The sequence below is a fragment of the Echinops telfairi genome, unplaced genomic scaffold, assembly GCF_000313985.2.
Source record: "Echinops telfairi isolate 266 unplaced genomic scaffold, ASM31398v2 ScPeMD7_3533;HRSCAF=4204_0, whole genome shotgun sequence".
In the NCBI taxonomy this organism is placed as follows: domain Eukaryota; kingdom Metazoa; phylum Chordata; class Mammalia; order Afrosoricida; family Tenrecidae; genus Echinops; species Echinops telfairi.
In genome coordinates this window covers 17,692,377-17,713,009 of record NW_022107431.1, presented here as the reverse complement: position 1 = coordinate 17,713,009, position 20,633 = coordinate 17,692,377, and the positions used below count along the sequence as shown (strand labels likewise).

The 20,633-nt window shown below is 49.8% G+C and overlaps 1 protein-coding gene across 1 annotated transcript in view; it reads left to right on the top strand.

Annotated features, from left to right (window-relative positions):
- PLEKHG1 (pleckstrin homology and RhoGEF domain containing G1) overlaps nucleotides 1-20,633 on the top strand; it is a 114,306-nt gene that overhangs the window by 49,894 nt on the left and 43,779 nt on the right. The window contains exons 3-4 of the mRNA XM_004701947.2: nucleotides 3,543-3,643; nucleotides 13,137-13,206. Of these exons, the coding sequence (XP_004702004.1) occupies nucleotides 3,543-3,643; nucleotides 13,137-13,206 (171 nt within the window). The remainder of the gene's footprint in view (nucleotides 1-3,542; nucleotides 3,644-13,136; nucleotides 13,207-20,633) is intronic.

Genomic DNA, 20,633 nt, shown 5'->3' with positions numbered 1-20,633 from the left:
CAGATCTGTCTTGGGAGAAGTACAGGCAGGGTGCTCCTCTGAGGCGAGGACAGCAAGACGTCGTCGTACATACTTTGGACATGTTGTCAGGAGACAGCGGTCCCGAGAGACATCATGTGTGGAAGAAGAGGGGCAGTGGAAAAGAGGAAGGCCCTCAGGGATGGACACAGTGGCTGCGGCAATGGGCTCGGGCATCGGAACAGTGGTGAGAATGGCGCAGGACTGGGCAGGGTTACCTTGTGTCCCACTTGGCGGCGGCGCCATGGGGCAGAACTGACTCGGTGCCACCTACCCACCACATCAGTGCAGACGTCTTTCTTTCTTTCTTTCTCTCTTTGTGTGTGTGTGTGGAAGTATAGATTTTATGAGTTGTTCGAAGTATACTTGAATTCTGGCTATCAGTGAAGTTAGCTTTTATGAAGGGGCTTCAAAAAGTTCATGGGGAGTTTTCCAGTATCGTTTCTATCCATTTTTCCACACCCGTTTGGAAGCCCGCTCCTTGTCTTCAGGCCTTTATACTATCCCCTATATCGTATAGGGTATATCCTATATCCTCTGCAGATACAGAAGCGCTCATTGTTCCAGTCGTGAACGTGGGAGCATGGGCCTTGCTGTGACCGCCTTTAACAGCAACCGTGGGTAAACCGTATGACTCCAGTTTCCTAGTGAACTGACCACTCTCTTAAGAAGATGTAACTGCAGAGCTGATCAGAAAGAAGACGTTTATAGTGTGCTAGTGGATGGCATCGTCGCGGAAGCCCTGCCTGCTTGTTTCTTGAGACGCTCGCCTGGCCCGAGAGAAAAGACACGGCTTCTGATCCAAGGAGTGAGACTCGGTGCCCTGATGGTTCTGACACGCCCGCGTCCCCTCCCACTGTGCCCCCGTTAGCCACCCCACCTCGTGGTGACTCCCGTCCGTGCCTGATCCCGCCCCAGCTTCTGGTGGCTGGTGTGTCTTCCTTGTGACCATGGTGTCACGCAGCTTCTCGAGGGGCCCCAGGCTAAGCCGACTGTCAGCTTCACCACACATGCTGCCTGCGGCAACAGTCGGTCTTTCCCGGTCCCCTGTCCTAAGGAAGGCAGCCTCCCTCCCAGGGCGCATCCGGCGGATGGTCCCCAGTGTGTCCCCAGTCTGATCCTCCAGGCCCGCAGTGCTGGGATTCTCTGTCTCAGGGTGACTACGCCCCCACCCCATCCAGGCCGGAAGGCTGTGTTCGCCTTGGTCACACACCATCCTGCAGAGTTCAGTCCAGAGTGGGGATGGTGTTTATTTTTTCATTTGTCATTATGTCAGCTGTTATTCCTGTCTTATTTGTTGTTTTGGGGTTTGGGGGAGGGGTTGCCTTCCACAGAGTCAAGCTTTGGGGGTGGGGGGGGTGAGACACAAGGGAATGAACTGGGAGCGCACAGCACAGGGCAAGCAGATCCTGTCCTCAGCAGTCCAAGTTCAGACCTCTCTGCCCCGCAGAGGAGCCCATGGTGGGCTCGGCGAGGTCCGCGTGGGACAGATCGTAGGAACACGTGGCACATCAAACCTCCGGGGCTCGGTTACAGGGACTGTTAGGTGTTGTTGCTAGGGGCCTTCGGGTGGGTTCTGACCCCCAGCGACCTCATGGACAACAGATCCGCACACTGCCCGGTCCTGCGCCTCCTCACAATTGCTGTCAGGTTCAATCCAGTCTATTTGACCGTGCAAGGGAACTAGAGGGACTTTTTGTTTGTTGAAGAGGGGGAACCAACTTAAAAAATAACAATAAACGAGTCCTGGAGGAAGACCGTGGTTCTGTGCGTCAGCAGTGGATCGCTTTCTGACTTTCAGGCTTTCTCGGCAGCAGCTTTGTCACATTTCAGAATTTTTATTCCTCCCCCCACCCCCGGCTATGTGAATTTTCGAGGAGCCCTGGTGGTGGTGTGGTCACCCATCAGGCGGCTGACCAAACCACCAGCTAATCCGAAGGAGAGCGGCAGGGCTTGCTGCGCCCATGACTGGTTTCAAACTTGGGAACTCACGGGGACAGTTCTGCCCTGTCCTATGAGGTCACTGTGAGTCAGCAGCCGCTCCATGGCAGGGAGTTTGGTTGGGGTTATATGGATTTTGGTGCATTTTTTGCAATAGAAATTGGTCTGCGTGGCCATTATATCATGCATCTAGGGGTGTTCTAACTACTTGAGGGACAGATACATTAATGTATACAAAAAAACAGCACTGCCATCAGGTCAGTTCCAAATATACAGCGCCCCCCTCTATTGGAGAATCTCTGAGACTGCAGCGCTTCATGGGAGCAACAGCCTCGCCTTCCCCCCACAGAGCAGGTGCTGGGCGTGGTTGACCCAGCAGCCAGGTTAGCCCAGAACCTAACCCACAGCATCACCGGGGTTCCTTACATAAGCACTCCACATTCTTTCTCTTTGTTACAGATAAGTTTTGTAACCAGTCATTACAAAGTGGCTCTCTGGAAATACAGAGAATCCAGGTCAGATAAACCCCTCAGGACCAATATTGAGAGTAGCGATACCAGGAGGGGAAAGGCGAAGGTGTGGGGAGGAAAGGGGAACCAATCGCAATGATCTATCTATAACCCCCTCCCAGGGGGATGGACAACAGAAAAGTAGGTGAAAGGAGATAGTGGTCAGTGTAAGACATGAAAAAATAATAATAGTTTATAAATTATCAAGGGTTCGTGAGGGAGGGAGAGTGAGGGGGGGGGATGAAGAGCTGATACCAAGAGCCCAAGTAGAGAAAGAAGATGTTTTGAGAATGATGATGGCAACAAATGTACAAATGCGCTTGACACAATGCATGGATGGATGGATTGTGATGAGTTGTACAAGCCTCCAATAAAATGATTAATAAATAAATAAAAAGTGGCTCTCAATCAGGGTGCAATATAGCACCGACAAAAGACAACATTCCTCTAGTTTTTTAATGCTTCCTTCCCCCGTCCCCCTATCATGACCCCAGTTCTACCTTACAAATCTGGCTAGACTGGAGCATTTACAGTGGTACAGACATGAACTCTTAACATACAGAATCCAGGACAGAGAAACCCCTCAGGAACAGTAATAGGAGTAGCAATACCATGAAGGCAGAGGGAAGGTGGGGGGAGAAAGGGGGAACCCATCACAATGATTGACATACAATCACATACACACACACACAAACGGGGATGAACAACAGAAATGAAGGGAGACAGTGGACAGTGGAAAATATGAAAATAAAAATAACTTATAAATTATCAAGGGTCCTGGAGGGTGGGAGGGGATGGGAGGGAGGGGGAAAAAGAAGAGGTGACACCAAGGGCTCAAATAGAAAATGTTTGGGAAATGATGATGACAACAATGTGCTTGATTCAATTGATGTAGGGATTGTTGTCAGAGCCCCCACTAAAATGATGCATTTCAGTAAATAAATAAAAAGTGGTGCTGTCTTCGCACAGCAGAGTTAATGTAGCACATCACTGTAGTCGTGACTAGAAGCTGCACCTGAATGATACCTGGGAGAGGACGGCCTACTGAAGGCATCCTTCTCGTTGATTCCACAGGATTACCTGGACTGTATCAGGGACCAAACCAAGCTGCCTCTGGGCGAAGAGGAGCGAGCCGCCCTTTTTGGCAACATCCAGGACATCTACCACTTCAACAGGTAAGTCAGTACCCGCCAGCGGAATGAACTCCAGTGGGAGCGGCCGGCCTTCATAAAGGTGTGGGGGCTCTCCTGCCAGGAGGAAAATGGCAGCAGACCAGGTCCCAACTGAGCAAGCTGCAGGCAAGCTATAGGACAGGGTAGAACTGCCCCCATAGGATTCCAAATTTATAACTCTATGGCGGTAGGGAGCCTCATCTTTCTCCCGCAGAGCAGCTGATGGGTCCAAGCTGCTAACCCTGCAGGTAGCAAACCCAGTGCATGACCGCTACACCCTAGGCCTCCTTGGCGGGCCAGGATAGGATTGAAAACTCAGGAGGATTGTTTGTCTTCCTTTACAGGGAGTAAAGAGTGGTGCTACTTTTGTTTTCTACCCCTTACATATTTTTCTGGTCTTATTGCTTCGGGTGAGATTGCTCTTAGAATGTTGGCATTGTTTTTGACAGTGGCAGGAATGTTTTAACTAGGTTGCCATCAAGCATATGTCCTGTGAGATAAGCATTCCTTTTGACTCCACTAAGATTTTTTGGTGAATGTCTTGAATTTTGTTGGCTGCTTCACCATCTGCCTTGAGTAAAATGAGCATATAGGTCTTCTTCTATTCATACAGTCATCTGTTAACATGGAAAGGCACTCTGACTTCATTCACATATACGGTACATTATGGGAATAACCCCTACTATTTTACGTAAGAGATAGATATCCGTTCCCTGCCTGTTGATAAATGAGACTGGCATATGATTTCTTACGGAGTCTTTGTTTGATTTTAGTATATGACTCAATTTAAAGTCATATTCAAACTCTTCCCCATCATGAAATGTTGTGGAATATGATTCAGACTTCATTTTTGCTTGCTTTTCAGTAGGTAAATTATCTATCTATCTATCATCTGACTGTCCTTCTCTCTATCTGTCATCTGTCTGTCTATCGTGTGTCATCTGTCTGTCTCTGTCATCTCTCTAGCTATAGAGCTCTAGCTCTGGCGCTCCATCTCTCGTGGTTCCTGTGACAGTCCACAAATTTAGGTCTCGGGAATAAATCCTGGAGAGGTCAGGAAACGGCGTCAGTCGAACGAAATCACTTTCCCCTGTTGAACCTGCCCCCTGAAATCCCAGGCCTTCTGTGCCAACCGGTTCACCCAGCATCCCTCTCGTGGACTGGAAAAGAGATATCTGAACTGCAACTTGGACCTTTCATCGGGATTCAAGTGCAAAGACACAGGGACCGAGGCTCCATACTGAGTTTCTATTTGTAAATCACCTCTTGGTATTTTAAAATCACCCGCATGGATCAGAATACACTCAACTTTTTCGTTCAGCTCCAGGTCTTTTTCCAGTCCGTTTCTGTGGAGGGGCTGCTGGGTAGGAAACTCCAGAAAGTCTAGTGGTGTTGAGCTGAATGGTCCCATTGTGAGTCAGCTCATCACCAAATGAACAGCGCTTTGAGAGCGCTGAGGACCGTGCCAGGGATGCGTCCGAGGGAGGTAGTGAAAGCTTCTCACCAAGGAACACATGCCTTAAGACAACACCACACATTCTTTGGGCCATGCGTTTTGTTTTTCTCTTCCTTACAACTGATTCATGGACTACAGATCACAGCAAGCCAGAGGGCTGGGCAGCAGTTCCCTCTCTTTCCAGAACCTTCTCATCCCCTGGCCCTGTGTGCCTGCCCTCTCCAACCAGTTGAAGTAAACTCCACCTCCGGGCAGACCATTCTATGTCAGGGGGTTTCAACTATTAATTTTTCTGAAGTCGGGCTCCAGCCCTGCGGGTGGACTCAAACCTCTGACTCTTCAGAAGCAGGTTCACCACTTGTCCCGCCCAGGGACTTCAATGCCCCCTAGCCTAGCACGTTATTTTACAGTTAGTCATCTTCTGGATGTTCATGCTTCTTGTCTACCAGATGCCAGCCACACTCGCTTCCTTTCTTACCCCAGGACCCCATTCTGCCCTAACAGCCCCCGTTCTTCATGACTTTCTCAGACAAGCCTCCCCCACTCAACAGAGCCCACCTTCTCAGGGAGCGTCCCACAATTGCCCATACCCACCCACACTCTGCCTCGGTTACTCTCCAGCACAGAAACCAAAGCCAAACCAAATCCACTGCCGCCGAGTTGATGCTGAATCACAGTAACCCTCTAGGACAATGCAGATCTGTCTCTTTGGGTGGCTGACACCATACATCTTTGAAAGAGCAGACAGCCTCATCTTTCTCCTAGAGCTGCGGTTCTCAACCTGTGGGTCATGACCCCTGTGGGAGACAAACAACCCTTTCACAGGGGTCACCCAATTCATAGCAGTAGCAAAATGACAGTGATGAAGTAGCAATGAAATAATGTTATGGTTGGGGGTCACCACCACTTGAGGAACTGTATGAAAGGGTGGCGGCATGAGGAAGGTTGAGAGCCACTGTCCTAGAGCAACTGGTGGGTCCGAACCATGAAGCTTGCTTGCTGTGAGCATCTCAATGGCTAACCCAGCCTGTCTCCAGGATCCCTTCTCTATGGCATGGGCCTCTTTATTTCCTTTATATCTCTTAGTCAAAGGTGGTAGAGCTGTTTGTTTATACACTGACTAATGTTAATCAGCCTTGATCAGAACTAGGTGCCAGAGTGCGGGACCTTTGTCCACCTTCTCGAGCCGCATTCTCTCCGCGCCTACAGTGGCAATGCCTGACACGAGGGACTTCAAGAAATGCTTGCTAAATGAAGGGCCCAGTGTTGCAGCTGCTGTCAGTCCATCTTGCTGCAGGTCTTCAACAGCAAGGATGTTGTAAGGATGACACAGGGTGGACAGTGTTTCATTCTGTTCAACATCGGGTCACTGCGAGTTGGAATCCACCCAGTAGCAGCTAACAAGGAGCAAAGAAACAAAGCGCAAACCGGATGGGTAAGACAGCTGTGTTAGGATGACAGCCTGATGACAGGTGCCCGAAAGAGGCCCCATGAGTGTCTCCTCTCTCTTCCCATTTTCCATCGGCTCATCAGAGTTTTAGGGAAGCTCTGTAGAGGAGAGCTGGGCAGGTGATTCAAACTGGACATCTCGGGTCGACAGCACCGTGTTGAAGACACCGGTGCCGAAGCTAGCTGTCAAGTTTCCTGATCATTGGATCTTCCCATCATTGTCTAAGTAGGGCACAGGAGTGGACTCAAGAGGCCTGATACCAGTCCCAGCTGTGGCCCTGAGGCGAGCCACCTCCCACTCGGGCTTAGCTCATCTTCCAGGCGTGGGCTGCATCCCCGCCCAGTGTTGGCATTCCGGAGCATTGGGGAACAATCACTTATTCACAGAGGCCAGTGTACCTGGAGCTGGGCGGCTTCTCCAAGACACTTCCTCCTGGGCAGGAAGTCAACTCAAGATGGCATGACAGCCCTGACACAGAGCGTGACGACATAGAATGTAGCGCGTGGGAAATTGACAGCATTTGTCTGTTGACTTAGGAGAAGGAACCTGAGGGATCCTGGTCAAAATCCGCTGATGTTCAGATAGAGGATTTCTGTTGAAAGGACTCGACACAAAACCAACGGAGGTGGGAGACACTGGCTGCTCGGCATTGAGTATTTCTATATCTATGTTCCTAGAACGATTTCTAGTTTTCTAGGTTTCTAGAATGATTCTATTCTGAGTCCAATGGTCAGGTCACAGTGATTAGACCTCAGCTGTCTGTAATGTACTCACACCCCTCTTTCTGAAGATAAACAAAAGGAAGGAATCACTATCCATTGAACTGGGTCCCCTGTTCATAATACATGCATATGTTATAAATCCTAGCCTCTATGCCTGGGCTCATAATCTCATGGGTTGTCTCTGTGATGTTAAAGAGATTAGGGAAGGTTGTCTATTGAGTCCATTGCTTTTGAGATCACCAGAAACTCCAAGTTCACTGCCATCAAGAGGATGCCAACTCATAGTGACCCTATAGGACAGGGTAAAAGTGCCCCTGTGAGTTGCCGAGACAGTAACTCTTTATGGGAATAGAGAGCCCTGTCTTTCCCACAGAGTGGCTGGTGGTTTCAAACTACTGACCTTGCAGATTACAGCCCAATATGTAACCTCTTTGCCCCCAAGGCTCCTCTTTTGAGATAGGAAAGAAATCAAACCAGGCAGCTGGAGAAGCAGCCCTGGGGAAGACAGCCTCCAAGCCGTGTGAAGACGGCTCATGTGCAGAAGCTCGGATGAGAACAGGACCATGCTCCGTAATGGACATTTGGGGTGTCTGCCCCTCAGATGCGGAAGGACAGATGGAGAGTCCCAGATATTCAAGGAGAGCCTCTAGCTCGAACCTCAGAAGCCAAGATGATCAGAAGCAGGAACTTGGCAGACACACACGTAACAGCGGGAGGAAGAGGAAAGAAAAGTCTCAAACCATTGGCATTAGTCAAATCCTTGGCAATAAGAGACTATCTTGTAGCCACAGAGCAGCTGGTGTGTTTGAACTGCCCACCTTTCGATTAGCAGCCTGATGCTTGTCCCACTGAGCTACCAGATCCCTCTCCCCCCTTTGTTAAAACCCCAGACCAGATCCATCAACCTTGAGTCCATACTGGCTGATAGACACCGTTTAGGACAGAATAGAGCTGCTGCTTAGGGCTTCCAAGCCAGTGAATCTTTATGGGGCCCAGGAGCCTCCATCTTTCTGCCAAGGGGCAGAGCAGGGGTGGGGTTGGTACAGTTAATCTTGCTGTTAGCAGCCCAACACTTAACCCACGGAGCCACCAGGGCCCCTTTGTCTTGTTCGCTGACTTCAAGTCAGTTCTTCCCTCCTATGTCCAGACTAAAACTGTGTTGTTGTCAAGCCCGTGGCCTTTTGGAAGCACATAATTCCACCTGCCTTCTGAGATGCCTCTCAGTGGGTTCAGACCAACAACCTTCTGGCATTTAGCTCAGCTATGGCACCACCAAAGACAAGGTCACTGTGTCTTAAAACAAACACACACAGTGCTATTTTATGGATTCCCACTCAGAGTGACTCCAGAGGACAGCATAAAACTGCCTCTGCGGGTTTCTGAGGCTAGAAATCTTCGCAGAAGCAGACAGCCTCTTCTTTCTCCTGGGAGCTGCTAATGGGATCAAACTGCCGACCTGTGGTTAACAGCCCAGAGTGTAACCCACTACGGCAAAAGGACTCTTTCCACGTTGGTTGTGTTGTGGTTGTTGTTGTTAAGTGGTATGAAGTCAGTTCTGACTCACAGCCACCCCACGCAAAACAAAACAAACGAAAGACTGCCCAGCCCTGAAAGTGGATACGTTTGAGCCCATTGTTGCACCCACTGTGTCAGTCCATCTCACTGAGGATCTTCCTCCTTTTCATTGACTCTCTACCAACCAGGATATCCTTTTCCAGGGACTGGTCTCTCCTAATGTGTCAGTCCAGCTAGACTAGAGTGCAAGGGGAAGCCAGCCCCTAGCACATCATCACGGGTCCAGTAGGTGCAATTGTACAGCGATAATAAGTAAAGATTATAGTAAAGTCATAGAGAGCATGAGAGATAGAAGAGAGATGTTGAAATAATGGAGTCAGACACAATTCATGGTAGCAGTGCTCACCTCAGCCCTGCTTGGTGGTCCACGTGGAGAGAGAGAGAGATATTTAATGCTATCCAAGGCTTTTATATTCTCTGGGGACAGGCAAGCCCCCTAATTACAGGTGAAGACATACGTCACAGGAAGGGGTTGTGCTATAGGTAATGCAGTAATGGGAGGGGGTGATCTAGGGGTATCCACGCAATAGGAAGAGGAGGGATTGGGGGTATACATGTGGCAAGATGGGCAGATCCTAGATACAGGATGGCAGCCTAACTTTGGATGTCACAGAACCCATTTGATCTGTTCCCTGGCTCAACTGATAGAGACCATTATCGGCATAGTGTGAGCTCCACCTATAGGAACCAAATCAATGGCTGCGGGCCTGTCTGTTGTCCTTGAACAGCAGGGAGCGGGGCCTACCATGTAGCCTGGCGACTAACATCAGGGAGGATGTCTGTAAGCATCTAACCTCCCCCCACACTAGAGAAACAAATTCATGGACCCTCATATGTGTATAAGAAAGAGCTGTATATACAAGAGCAGTTGAATATTGAGAAAATATCCCAGCCCAGTCCAGATCAAGTCCATAAGTCCAGTATTAGCCCATATGTCTGATACCAATCTATAAAGTCCTCTACAGACTCATAGAACACATGCAATGACTCTAAATGCAGGAAGATCACAGGCCAGAGGGTGGGAAGTCTTGTGGATCCAGTGGCATTGTAAGCATCTCAGTGCTGGCATGGATCTTCACGTGGCTTTTCTGGCTCCAGAGGTCTGGCTCCATCAGCCTCTCCCCATGTGTCTTTTCCACAGAGATGTGTCTCAGGGAGTGAGTTGAGAGAGAGGAAGAGAGAATGAGTGGGTCTCCTGCCTCCAAGGAGGAATACCGGAGTTCCCAGAATCCTCAGGAGAAGGCCATGTCAACACAGAGGCCTCCTTGGCCATCACCTGCTGGACAGGCCAGACTCTACTGCCTCACTCCTAATCCTCTCAAATTGACAAATGGTTATATAACTAGGACACCTGATAAAATGTCCAAAGCATGTGTTAAAGTCTCACCATCTTAGCTTCTAAAGGAGCCTGCTGGCTGCACTTCTTCCAAGACAGATATGCTTGTTCTTTGGGTACTCTGGGGCACTGTTACTAGTCTGCACCATAATCCAAGTGCAGTGATTCTCCTCTTTCCCTTACTCCTTGTCCACAGCTGTCACATGCAGACGAGGGGATTGAAAATACTAGGGCTCAGGCTTGGCACACCTTAGACCGCAAAGTACATCGTTTCCACACTTCAGCACTTCAAAGAGGTCTGTGCGGCAGGTTCGCCCAGTGCAATACGTCATCTGGAGGGCTGCTTCCGCGAGCACTGAGAGTGGCTGCAAGTCAGATGGACTCCCGACAGCCTCAGCCTTTCCTGTTTAGCAGCATGTTCTTTACTGCCCAGTTTTCAGTGTCCCTTACACACTTAAAAATTACCAAGACACAGAGAGCTTTCCCTCCCCCTCCCCACCCCAATTTGGCTCAGTCCATGAATAAAGACCCACCCTGCAGCTATTATCACATTGTGGTATGACGGTAGCAAGGAAGAGACTAAACGTTTCTAGAATTTAAAAAATAAATAAAAACTGGGTTACACAGAACATGATCAGGATGGCATTGGACTTTCTAAATAGCACCATTGGAACTTATGAAACAGCAGATGGTCCCCTAAATACTCTGAGAAAAGGACTTCCCACACAGCATTCTACTTCTGCTGACATTACCAAGAGAGCAGGGAGAACATTCTGGAACACGAAGACTCAGAAAACGCCCCTCCTGTAGACATAGGGTTGCCCTGAGGGGGACAGTGCACCAGCGACTGGTTTGGTCTTCTTATGGCTGTCCATGTCACTGCCTTGATGAGAGAGCCAGCTGGGTCATCGTCTCCCGAGGAGGGAGCACAGCCCGCCTGTTCTCTAGGAAACAAGTGTCTGGCCCTAGGGTAGAGAAGGGCTCTCAATGTGGCCCTGAGGACAGGCCAGCAGGCCTGCAGAGCACTGTCTAGTATGGGCCTAGAACAGAGGACACCCGGAAAAGGCCATCGAGAAGAAATGTGGTTGATGGGCTATTGAAGGTTGGATCACAGTGAGATGCTAGGATCACTTCTAGTACAAAGAGCGCTGTGTGCTTAATGATCAATGAGCGGTGTGTGCTGAAACACAGAGCAAAGAAATGTGAAAACGTAAACTCTGGGAACAGAAAGTTGTACAAGAGGAAATAGGATCATGGTACATGCCTGAGCTCAGCTGGGAGTCATATTTACATCATCTGAAAAATGTGAGCACGGAGGAGTTGTAATCTGATCAAATTTCATAATAGTGAGCCCATGCGGGGAGAGACAGTGTGAAGGAATGAAGAAGTGAGTAGCATCTAAAACAACAAGGAAAAGGCAGTGTTGGCTGCTCAGAAATAGGGGCCTGCGTGCGGCAGAAACAGCAAAACCGCTGAAACAAGTCGCCCACGGCAGTCCTTCTGCGGGAAGTATGCTGAGCGGAACTGCTGGTTTTGATCATAATTCCTGTAGAAGCATTTCATTTTTATTCCACACGCAGACCATAGGCATTTAAAACCAATGCATAAAGTACTAAAAGATGTACTACTACCACTTAATACGGAGTACAGTTTGGGAGTATATTAACATTTCCTTTGGCCCAGAAGTCCTACTTAGATCATTTTGCCCAACAGTGAGAAGTTAGTTAGGACATTTGTGGTACATCCTCACGAAGGAGTAAGTGTCTAGTTACTTAAAAGAATGATAAACAGTAAGCACACCAGCCTATGCAACCACGAGGTGTCGAAGGGATCAGGTGTAAGGCATCATCAGAACAAAAAATCTTACCATAGTGAATGATGGGGGGAGTGCGGAGTGGAGACCCAAAGCCCATTAGTAGGCCACTGGAGATCCCCTTGCCAGATGGGTCTCGGGGAGGAGACGAGCCAGTCAGGGTGCAATGTAACAACGATGAGAAATACAACTCTCCTGTAGTTCCTAAATGTTTCCTCCCCGCTCCCACTACCATGACTCGAATTCGACCTTGCAAGTCTGGCTAGACCAGAGGATGTACACTGGTACAGATAGGAACTGAAAATACAGGGAATCCAGGGCAGATGAGCCCTATAGGACCAGTGGTGTGAGTGGCGAAACAGGGAGGGTGGAGGGAGAGTGGGTAGGAAGGAGAGAACCGATTACAAGGGACTATATGTGACCTCCTCCCTGGGGGATGGACAACAGAAAAGTGGGTGAGGGGAGACGTCGGACAGGGCAAGATATGACAAAATAACAATTTATAAATTATCAAGGGCTCGTGAGGGAAGGGGAGTGGGGAGGGAGGGGACAAATGAGGACCTAATGTCGGGGGTTTAAGTGGAGAGAAAATGTTTTGAGAATGAAGTACAAAGGCGCTTTACACAATTGATGTGTGTATGGATTGCGATAACAGTTGTATGAGCCCCTAATAAAATGTTTTTTTTTTTAATGAATGTAAACAGCAACAACAAAAAAAAAACAAACAAAACCCGGACCAGTTTTCGTTGCCCTCGGCTACCACCCTGAGCCAGAGGACCAGAGCTCTGGCATCATCAGAAGATTGCCCAGGCCTCTCTTTCGAGCTCCCTCTGAGTGGGCTCAACCCTCCAACATTTTCACTGACAGCCAAGCACATACCACCCAGGGATACCTGTGACAGGGTTTATCGCTGGGAGAGGTGGCTTACTGGTCCAACCTCTGCTCATGTCCCTCTGACTGTCTGACTCAGGCAAGTCCCTTGTCTAAGCCTCGATACAGCAGCCACAGGTACCTGAGCAGTACCATGAAATATGCTACCTTGTAAGTAGCTCAGACACCGCTAGATTTGTCAGGTCTGTAAGGTTTCCTTGGCTGTAGAAGTGCAATCTCACCCTTCCTGGTTCTTGTTGCTTGTTTTCGTTAGTGAACTGCTGCACGATTTGGAAAGCTGCGACAGTGACCCTGTGGCCATCGCTGAGTGTTTCGTGTCCAAGGTAAGCAGGGGTCGTCCCTCTGGGCCAGCCAAGACGGACAGAGGACAGAGGGCCTTTCGTTTCAGAGCTGAAGTGATGGGTGGTCTGCACCCGCTGACGTGAGCCACCAGCTTCTCTCTGTGCGTTTTTTGTTTGCTCGTTGGTTTCTAACCAGCAAAGAAAGAGGCATCCTGAGGGAAAGGAAATGTGTCTTCCCTAGAAAAAAACGCTCAGTTCAGAAAGGAGTCCAAGTGGAAGAGCCTTAGAGAAACAGGCACGTATGAAGCAACAGTAGGTCACTATGACAGCATGAGTGTCTCCCCCCAAAATAGATATTGTTAGTTCTCACCTCTGGCCTTGTGATGCTAATCCCATCTGAGGACACTCACTGCCATCACGTTACTGCTGACTCAGCGACCCACGGTGGCTTTCCAAAACTGTAACTGTGTAAGGGAGTAGAAAGCCCAGTCTTTCTCCCGAGAAGCTTCTGGTGGTTTCGAACTGCCGACCTTGTGTATTGTGGCCCAACTCGTAACTACTACCCCACCAGGGCTCCACTCATGTGTGGAGGAGCTATCTTTATTATGTTACAGAGACATGACCAGTGTATCTTAATTCAATCTCTTACAAAATATTTTATTTTTAAAGAGCACAGCAAGAGTTACAGCCTAGGAAACCCACGGGGGACACTTTGAGCTATCCTGTAGGGTCACTGTGGGTCAGAATTGTCTCAATGGCAGGGAGTTTGGTTGAGGTTTGGGGGACAAGCAAAGGGAACAGAGGGCAAGGCAGGAGGTGTCAGATGCCAGGCCACATGAAGATCAATCACCCAGGAGCCAAAGCTCAGAAGAGACTGGGACCTTCCTCCCAAGCCAACAGAGACAGAAAGCCTGTTCTAGAGCACGCACCCTGGATTCAAACTTCAGCCTCCTGAATAAAGCGCAGGAACATAGACCCCCTTTGTGAGAGCGGCCCACTTGCAGTGATTCTGTTACAGCAGCTCGAGAGAACGCTGGCAGGTTTGGTACTAAGACGTGAGTTGCTGCTCTAACAAATCCACAGCATAGGACGGGTGTTCGAGCTGGCTAAATGGGGAGTGCTGGGAGAATTTTAAGGTGATTAATGGGCCGTAAACCAGGTCAGCAGTTTGAACCCACCAGCCCCTCCTTGGGAGAAGGTTAGGCTTTCTGCTCCCATAGTTACAGGCTCAGAAGCCCACGGGGGCAATGCTACTCTGTCCTGTAGGGTCGATCTGAGTTGCCATCGACTCGGTGGCAGTGAGAATAACGGAACGTCGGCTGGGAGAATTGTGGGTGTTGGGGAAATTCTGCTCAGGGCTCAAAAGGAACTGAGGAAGGCTAGAGACCAAGTCTTATCATCGTGCAGAATGTCGCTAAACGGGGTGTGTTCCATGGGCTTCTGGTAAGGCTTTAAAAGAAGATGTTGAACACACAATTAAACAGTGGAGGAAGGGTGGTCCTTTCAGTGCCGTGGCAAAGGACTTGTCTGAATGGCGTCCATGGTTTTGGTGGAACTTGGGAAGGTAGAGCGTTTGGCACTCCGCCTAAGATGGCTCAGCAGGTCTTACAGGGCCCGTGTGGTCTTTTTCCTAGCCACTTGGTAAACGCAAGAGGAAAGAGACAGATTAAAAATGAACTGGGCAAAATGAAATGAAAAGGGAAAAAAGACCCTTAAAGATTTGGAAAAATCTGTCCTGCACACGAAGGACCAGTGACCTAGAGTGTCCCGCCAGGGTGCGGCTGCCCAGCGTTTGGCTAAACAGATAAAGTCTGTGACTGATGAATCGAACCATCTACCGCAGCAAAAGACCCAACAGCTAGGCCGAAGGGGAGAGTGGAAGAATGCTGCCTGCCTCAAGGGATTCGACAAGCAGGAGACAGTCCTGGAGGTAAAGCGCTCTCCTCGGAAACCCATGGAAACCTGCAGCCCAGCCTCCCTCGCAAGCACTCGCTCCTTGGCTCAATGAATCATCTTCACCAACTGGCCCAGTGTGGGGCTGACAGGACGGGCGGGGAGAGGGGAGGAGGACTCTGCCCAAAGCTGAAGGGGCAGGTCGCCATGTTCCAAGGGGCCCTGGGGAGACAGAGGATATTGGCTTGCCTCTCAGATGAACTTGGAGGATTGACCCAAAGCCAAGGAGCCTGGAAGGTGGTGCTGAAGTCCAGAACCAAGAGGCCTCCATCCTGAGTCCAAAGAGTGTGGCCAACTCCCAGTGGGGCCTTATGAGCGCAGGATTCTTCTCAGCACCTGAAGACAACTGGACATGGTTCTGTTGAACACAAATACAATTTCGTTGAAGATCATTTTTTTAAAGGTTGCCGCAGTCCCTTGACAGGGAACTGCCAGCAATTCAAGCCCGATTCAGAAGAGGATGTGGAAGGAGGGGGCTAGCATTGCTGATGTCAGGTGGATCGTGGCTGAAAGCAGAGAATCCCAGAAAGATGTTTGGCTGTGCTTTCCTGAGGAGGCAAAGGCATCATTAGTGTGCGTCATAACAAATTTTGGATGGCACGGAGAAGAATGGGGATTCCAGAACACTTCATTGTGCAGAACCTGTACAAAAATAGGCCTTGTTCAAACAGGGCAAAGAGACAACTGCACGGTTTAAGAACAGGAAAGGTGTGTGCCGGGGTTGTATATTTCACCGTCCCTATCCAATCTCCGTGATGAGCAGGTAATCCAAGAAATGTGAAGTAAGGGGCATCGGGGTTGGAGGAAGCCTCATCAACAGCCTCCAATAGGCAGATGAGAACGGCTTGCATGCTGAAAGCACACTTGAAGCAGAGACTTACTACAACCTTCTCATGTAGATTCCACCTCAGTACAAAGAAAACAAAAGTCCTCGCACCTGGACCAGCCAGGAACATCCCGCTAGGCGGGAAAGATTAATGTCATCAAGAATGTCATTTTAGGGGGCGACGAGCCAGTCAGGGTGCACTATAGCAAGGAGGAGACATACAACTTTCCTCTATTTCTTAATGCTTCCTCCCCCCACTGTCATGATCCCAATTCTGCCTTACAAATCCAGCTAGACCAGAACATGTACACTGGTACAGATAAGAGCTGGAAACACAGGGAATCCAGGACAGATAAACCCCTGAGGACCAATAATGACAGTAGCAATACCAGGAGGGTAAGGGGAAGGTGGGGAGAGAAAGGGGGAACCGATCACAATGACCTACCTATAACCCCCTTCCTGGGGGACAGACAACAGAAAAGTGGGTGAAGGGAGACATCAGTCGATGTAAGACATGAAAAAAATAATTTATAAATCATCAAGGGTCCATGAGGGAGGGAGAAAATGAGCTGGTACCAAGGGCTCAAGTAGAAAGGAGGTGTTTTGAGGAGGAGGAGGATGGCAACAGGTACAGATGTGCTTGACACAATGGATGGATGCGTGGATTGTGATAAGAGCTGTACGCTCCCCCAACGAAACGATTAAAAAAAAATCCGTGGCCTTGTGCTGTTCTGCCAGCTCATTAGCCATTCCTGACTGCCCCACCACCCACAGCAGAAACAGCGGCCGGCCAGGGTTTGACGGGGAAAGCTTCGCAGGCAGTGCACTGATGCTGACCAGGAGCCAGAGATCTGAAACTTCAAAGGTCACTCGTTACAAAGAAACGTTCCTCCCCACATGACAGCAGGTTTCCAGAGAAAGCAAGCTTGCGATTGAAGCATCTCCTTTAGAGCCTACGGCTTCCGTTTGGAAAACCTCGGGCAGAAATGGCTTTGCAGCAAGTCCTCAGATGATCTCTGCCACGAGAGGTTCATTTGCACTGTAATCGTGTATGAAGGTTTCAGCAAAGTTTGCCGCGGGGCCTTGCGGCTGGGCACCGGAGAATTTGCTCATCACGGTCCCAGCGGAAACTGAGATGCCCTTCCAGCCTGACTTGGCTCCCGATTGGCATCAAGTGGCCACGTCGGGGGGCTGCAGAGCCCATCCAGTGGCGGTGAACCCCCACATAACACCCTGCAGTTATGGACTTCCCTCATAAAACTGTCTCCTGCCTTCGAGGCTGTCTGTCTGTAAAACATTTGTGTGCACACGCCTGCACGCTTCTTTTCACTCGCGGCCTGGGTCATCCTGAGTTCCCCGAAAGGATTTGAAGACCAGGAAGAAATGGGTAAAAAAAGATAAGCAGAGGATATCAAAGAAGACGTGTTCAAATACCCGCAGCCCACAGGCAGCCTTAGAAGTTTGCGGAAGCGTTGGGGCTCTCGCTGGTAACTGTAATCAGGAGTTTGATTAAAGAGGCTCCAGCAGATGCTTGAAGCTGGCCTAATTACTCACATAAAAGTCTGTTTATGCGCCACATTGCCAACTCCCAGATCTTCCCTTTCACGGTAACGCTGCCAAGGGTAATTACTAGACCAACTTCAGCCCTCCGTGCACTCACATGGGTGCAGGGACGGGTGGGGTGCAGGGCTCTGACACTCAGCACCCTGAAATCTGGGTGATGCAAACTTCCCTAGACTTGGGCAGCTGCCTAGCGCTGGGGAGGAATGGAAAATTGCTTTAATTGCCAGGCCGGTCATGGCTTCTGCTTTTATCTGAATCGCTGGAGCTTACCCTGACGTGCGCCCTGGCCCTCACCTGCGCTGGCAGGGTGTGTGGGTTAGAGAGCCCCTTCCCCACGCAAGCACGGCCCAGTTGCCTCTTAGGAGCGGCGTTGGTGATGGCAATGGGAAGGAGCTTTCCTCCTGGCCTCCAGGATGCCTGAGCCGCCGCCCAGCTGAGGGCTCTGGAGGCTCCTGGAACCAGCTTCCTTTGTTCCAGCGACTCTGGGAAGCCCCAGCCCCCCTGAACCTCCTCCCACCCAGAGGTGCCTTTCTCCTCTCTCTGCCACCCCAACCCACTCGCTGGAATGATCCTCAGGGAGGTGCTGTCAGCAGGCATTCCTATCGCCAGAGTGAATTCCAGTCAGTGTGCCCTGAACTTTGGGTGACGCTCACAGTGACCCTATAGGACAGGGTGGAACCTCTGAGTTTCAGAGACTGTCACTCTTTCCGGGGTTAAAAAGCCCCGTGTCTAACTGCCCACCCTGTAGATCACAGCCTATCGAGAAACCACAATGCCACCCAGGCTCCCAATGGCCCTTGCCCTTCGTTATTTCCTCAGTGTCCAGTGAATGTTTCCCAGGAATCAGACAGTAAGGGGCATTGGGGTGAAGACAAAGAGGATGGGTCCGGTGACAGAAGAAACCCCACGATGTTAAGAGTTCTTGGCACTGGTTCCTCATTCAGGAAATCGGTGGGAGCTTGTAGTCCCAGAGTAAGGGGCCTTGGGGTGAAGACAAAGAGGATGGGTCCGGTGACAGAAGAAACCCCACGATGTTAGGAGTTCTTGGCACTGGTCACTCATTCAGTAAATTGGTGGGAGCTTGTAGTCCCAGGGGCCAGCCTTGCCTGGCTCATGGGTTAGCACTTTCAGAAGTACCTGTCTCCACGCTCTGCCTTCTCCAACTGCAGTTTAAAGGAGTGAATAATTAGAAAACTCAAAAATCAAATTCATTGCCAATGAGTCGATGCTTGCTTCATAGTGATCTCATACCCTGTTGGACAGAGTAAAACTGCCCCTGTGAGTTTCCAAGGCTCTAACTCTTGACCGGAGTGGAAAGCCTCACCTTTCTCTCACAGAACAGCTGGAAGCTTTGAACTGCTGAGCTTGCGCTTAGCAGCCCAACATGTAACCACTGTGGCAGCCAGGCTCCTGAAGAGTTAGAAGGAAGTATACCTTGTTGACGATCTCTGGGTGGTACCAATGGTTCCCTTCCAACCACTAAGGTATTGGAGATTCATACCACCCCAGCGACGTGGAAGAAAGACCTGGCGGTCTGCTTCCATGGAAATGACAGTCGAGCAAGCTTTATGCAGCACATGTCGTCTGTAGCACACGGGGTTGCCATGAGCTGGATGCCACTTGGCAGCAACCGCTATATATGATTGTTGGTATACACTCTTTATCAATACCTACTTCTAAAACCTTTGCAAGCATTAGGGAGTGGCCCGAGGTATAGCAAAGGATGACAGCAAAGAGGGACACTTGCCACCAGACTCAAGTCCAGGTGCAATGACCACAATATGAAAGGTGCCTGTCTGCTCACAAGTGGCTGTTCTCAATGTTAGTTCATCTGGGTGGGGGCCATAATATGGACATTGTCCCTGGACATTCAAACTCTGTGGATTGTAACAAACTATGGATCACTTTGAGAAGACTCTAGTTCCTAAATGTTTCCTCCCCGCTCCCACTACCATGACTCGAATTCGACCTTGCAGGTCTGGCTGGACCAGGGGATGTACACTGGTGCAGATAGGAACTGAAAATACAGGGAATACCACCCTTGTATGAGCCCCTAATAAAATGTTTTTAAAAAGAGAAGAATGGGACTTCCAGAACACTCCATTGTGCTCATTCAGAATTTCTACATGGACCAAGAGGCAGTTGTGTGAGCAGAACAAGGGACTACTGCATGGTTTAAAACCGAAAAAGGTGTGTGTCAGGGCTGTATCCTCTCACCTTACTTGTTCAATCTATATGCTGAGCAAAACATCTGAGAAGCTGGATTATCTGCAGAAGAACGTCGCATCAGGATTGAAGGGAAGCTTGCTAACAACCCGCCAGATGCAGATGACACGCCCTCGCCTGCTGAAAGTGAGGAGGACTTGAAGCCTTTGCCGATGAAGATCAATGAAGATTGCAGCCTTCGGTGTGGATGACAACTCGGCGGAAAGAAAACCAACATCCTCACAACTGGACCAGTAGGTCACATCATGATAAATGGAGGAAAGATTGAAGTTGTCCGGAATTTGCTCCTGAGCAGGAATGGTCATGGAAGCAGCAGTCGAGACATCCAACAATGCATTGCATCGAGCAAATCTGCTGCACAGACCTCGTTAACGTGTTGACAAGCAAGGATTTTACTTTGAAGACTGAGGTGGGCCTCACCCAAGCCGCGGTCTTTTCAGTCACCTAATTGGCATGTGAAAGTTGACCATTGACTGTGGAAGAACCAACACATGTGACTCATGGGGGTGGCGAAGAATAGTGAAGGCACCGGGGACTGCTCAAAGCACAAGCACATCTGTCTTGCAGAAGCACGGCCAGCATGTTCCCGAGGAGCAGGGATGGTGAGACTTAGGCTCAGGGATTTTGTTGTCAGGCGAGGCCCCTCCCTGGAGAAGGGCAGCGTGCTTGGGGAAGGAGCGGGGCGGTGACAAAGAGGAAGCCCTCGACAAGCCAGACGGACACAGTGGCTGCCACGATGGGCTCCAGCAGAGGAACACTTGTGAGGATGGCACGGGACCGGACAGTGGTTTGTTCTGTTGTACAACGGGCTGTTAGCTTTCTGGAGTCCGTAAGACCTCGGTTCTTGGCTTTGCATCACAAAAGAATTCACGCCAGTGCCCATTGTGTAATCCAAGGGGGT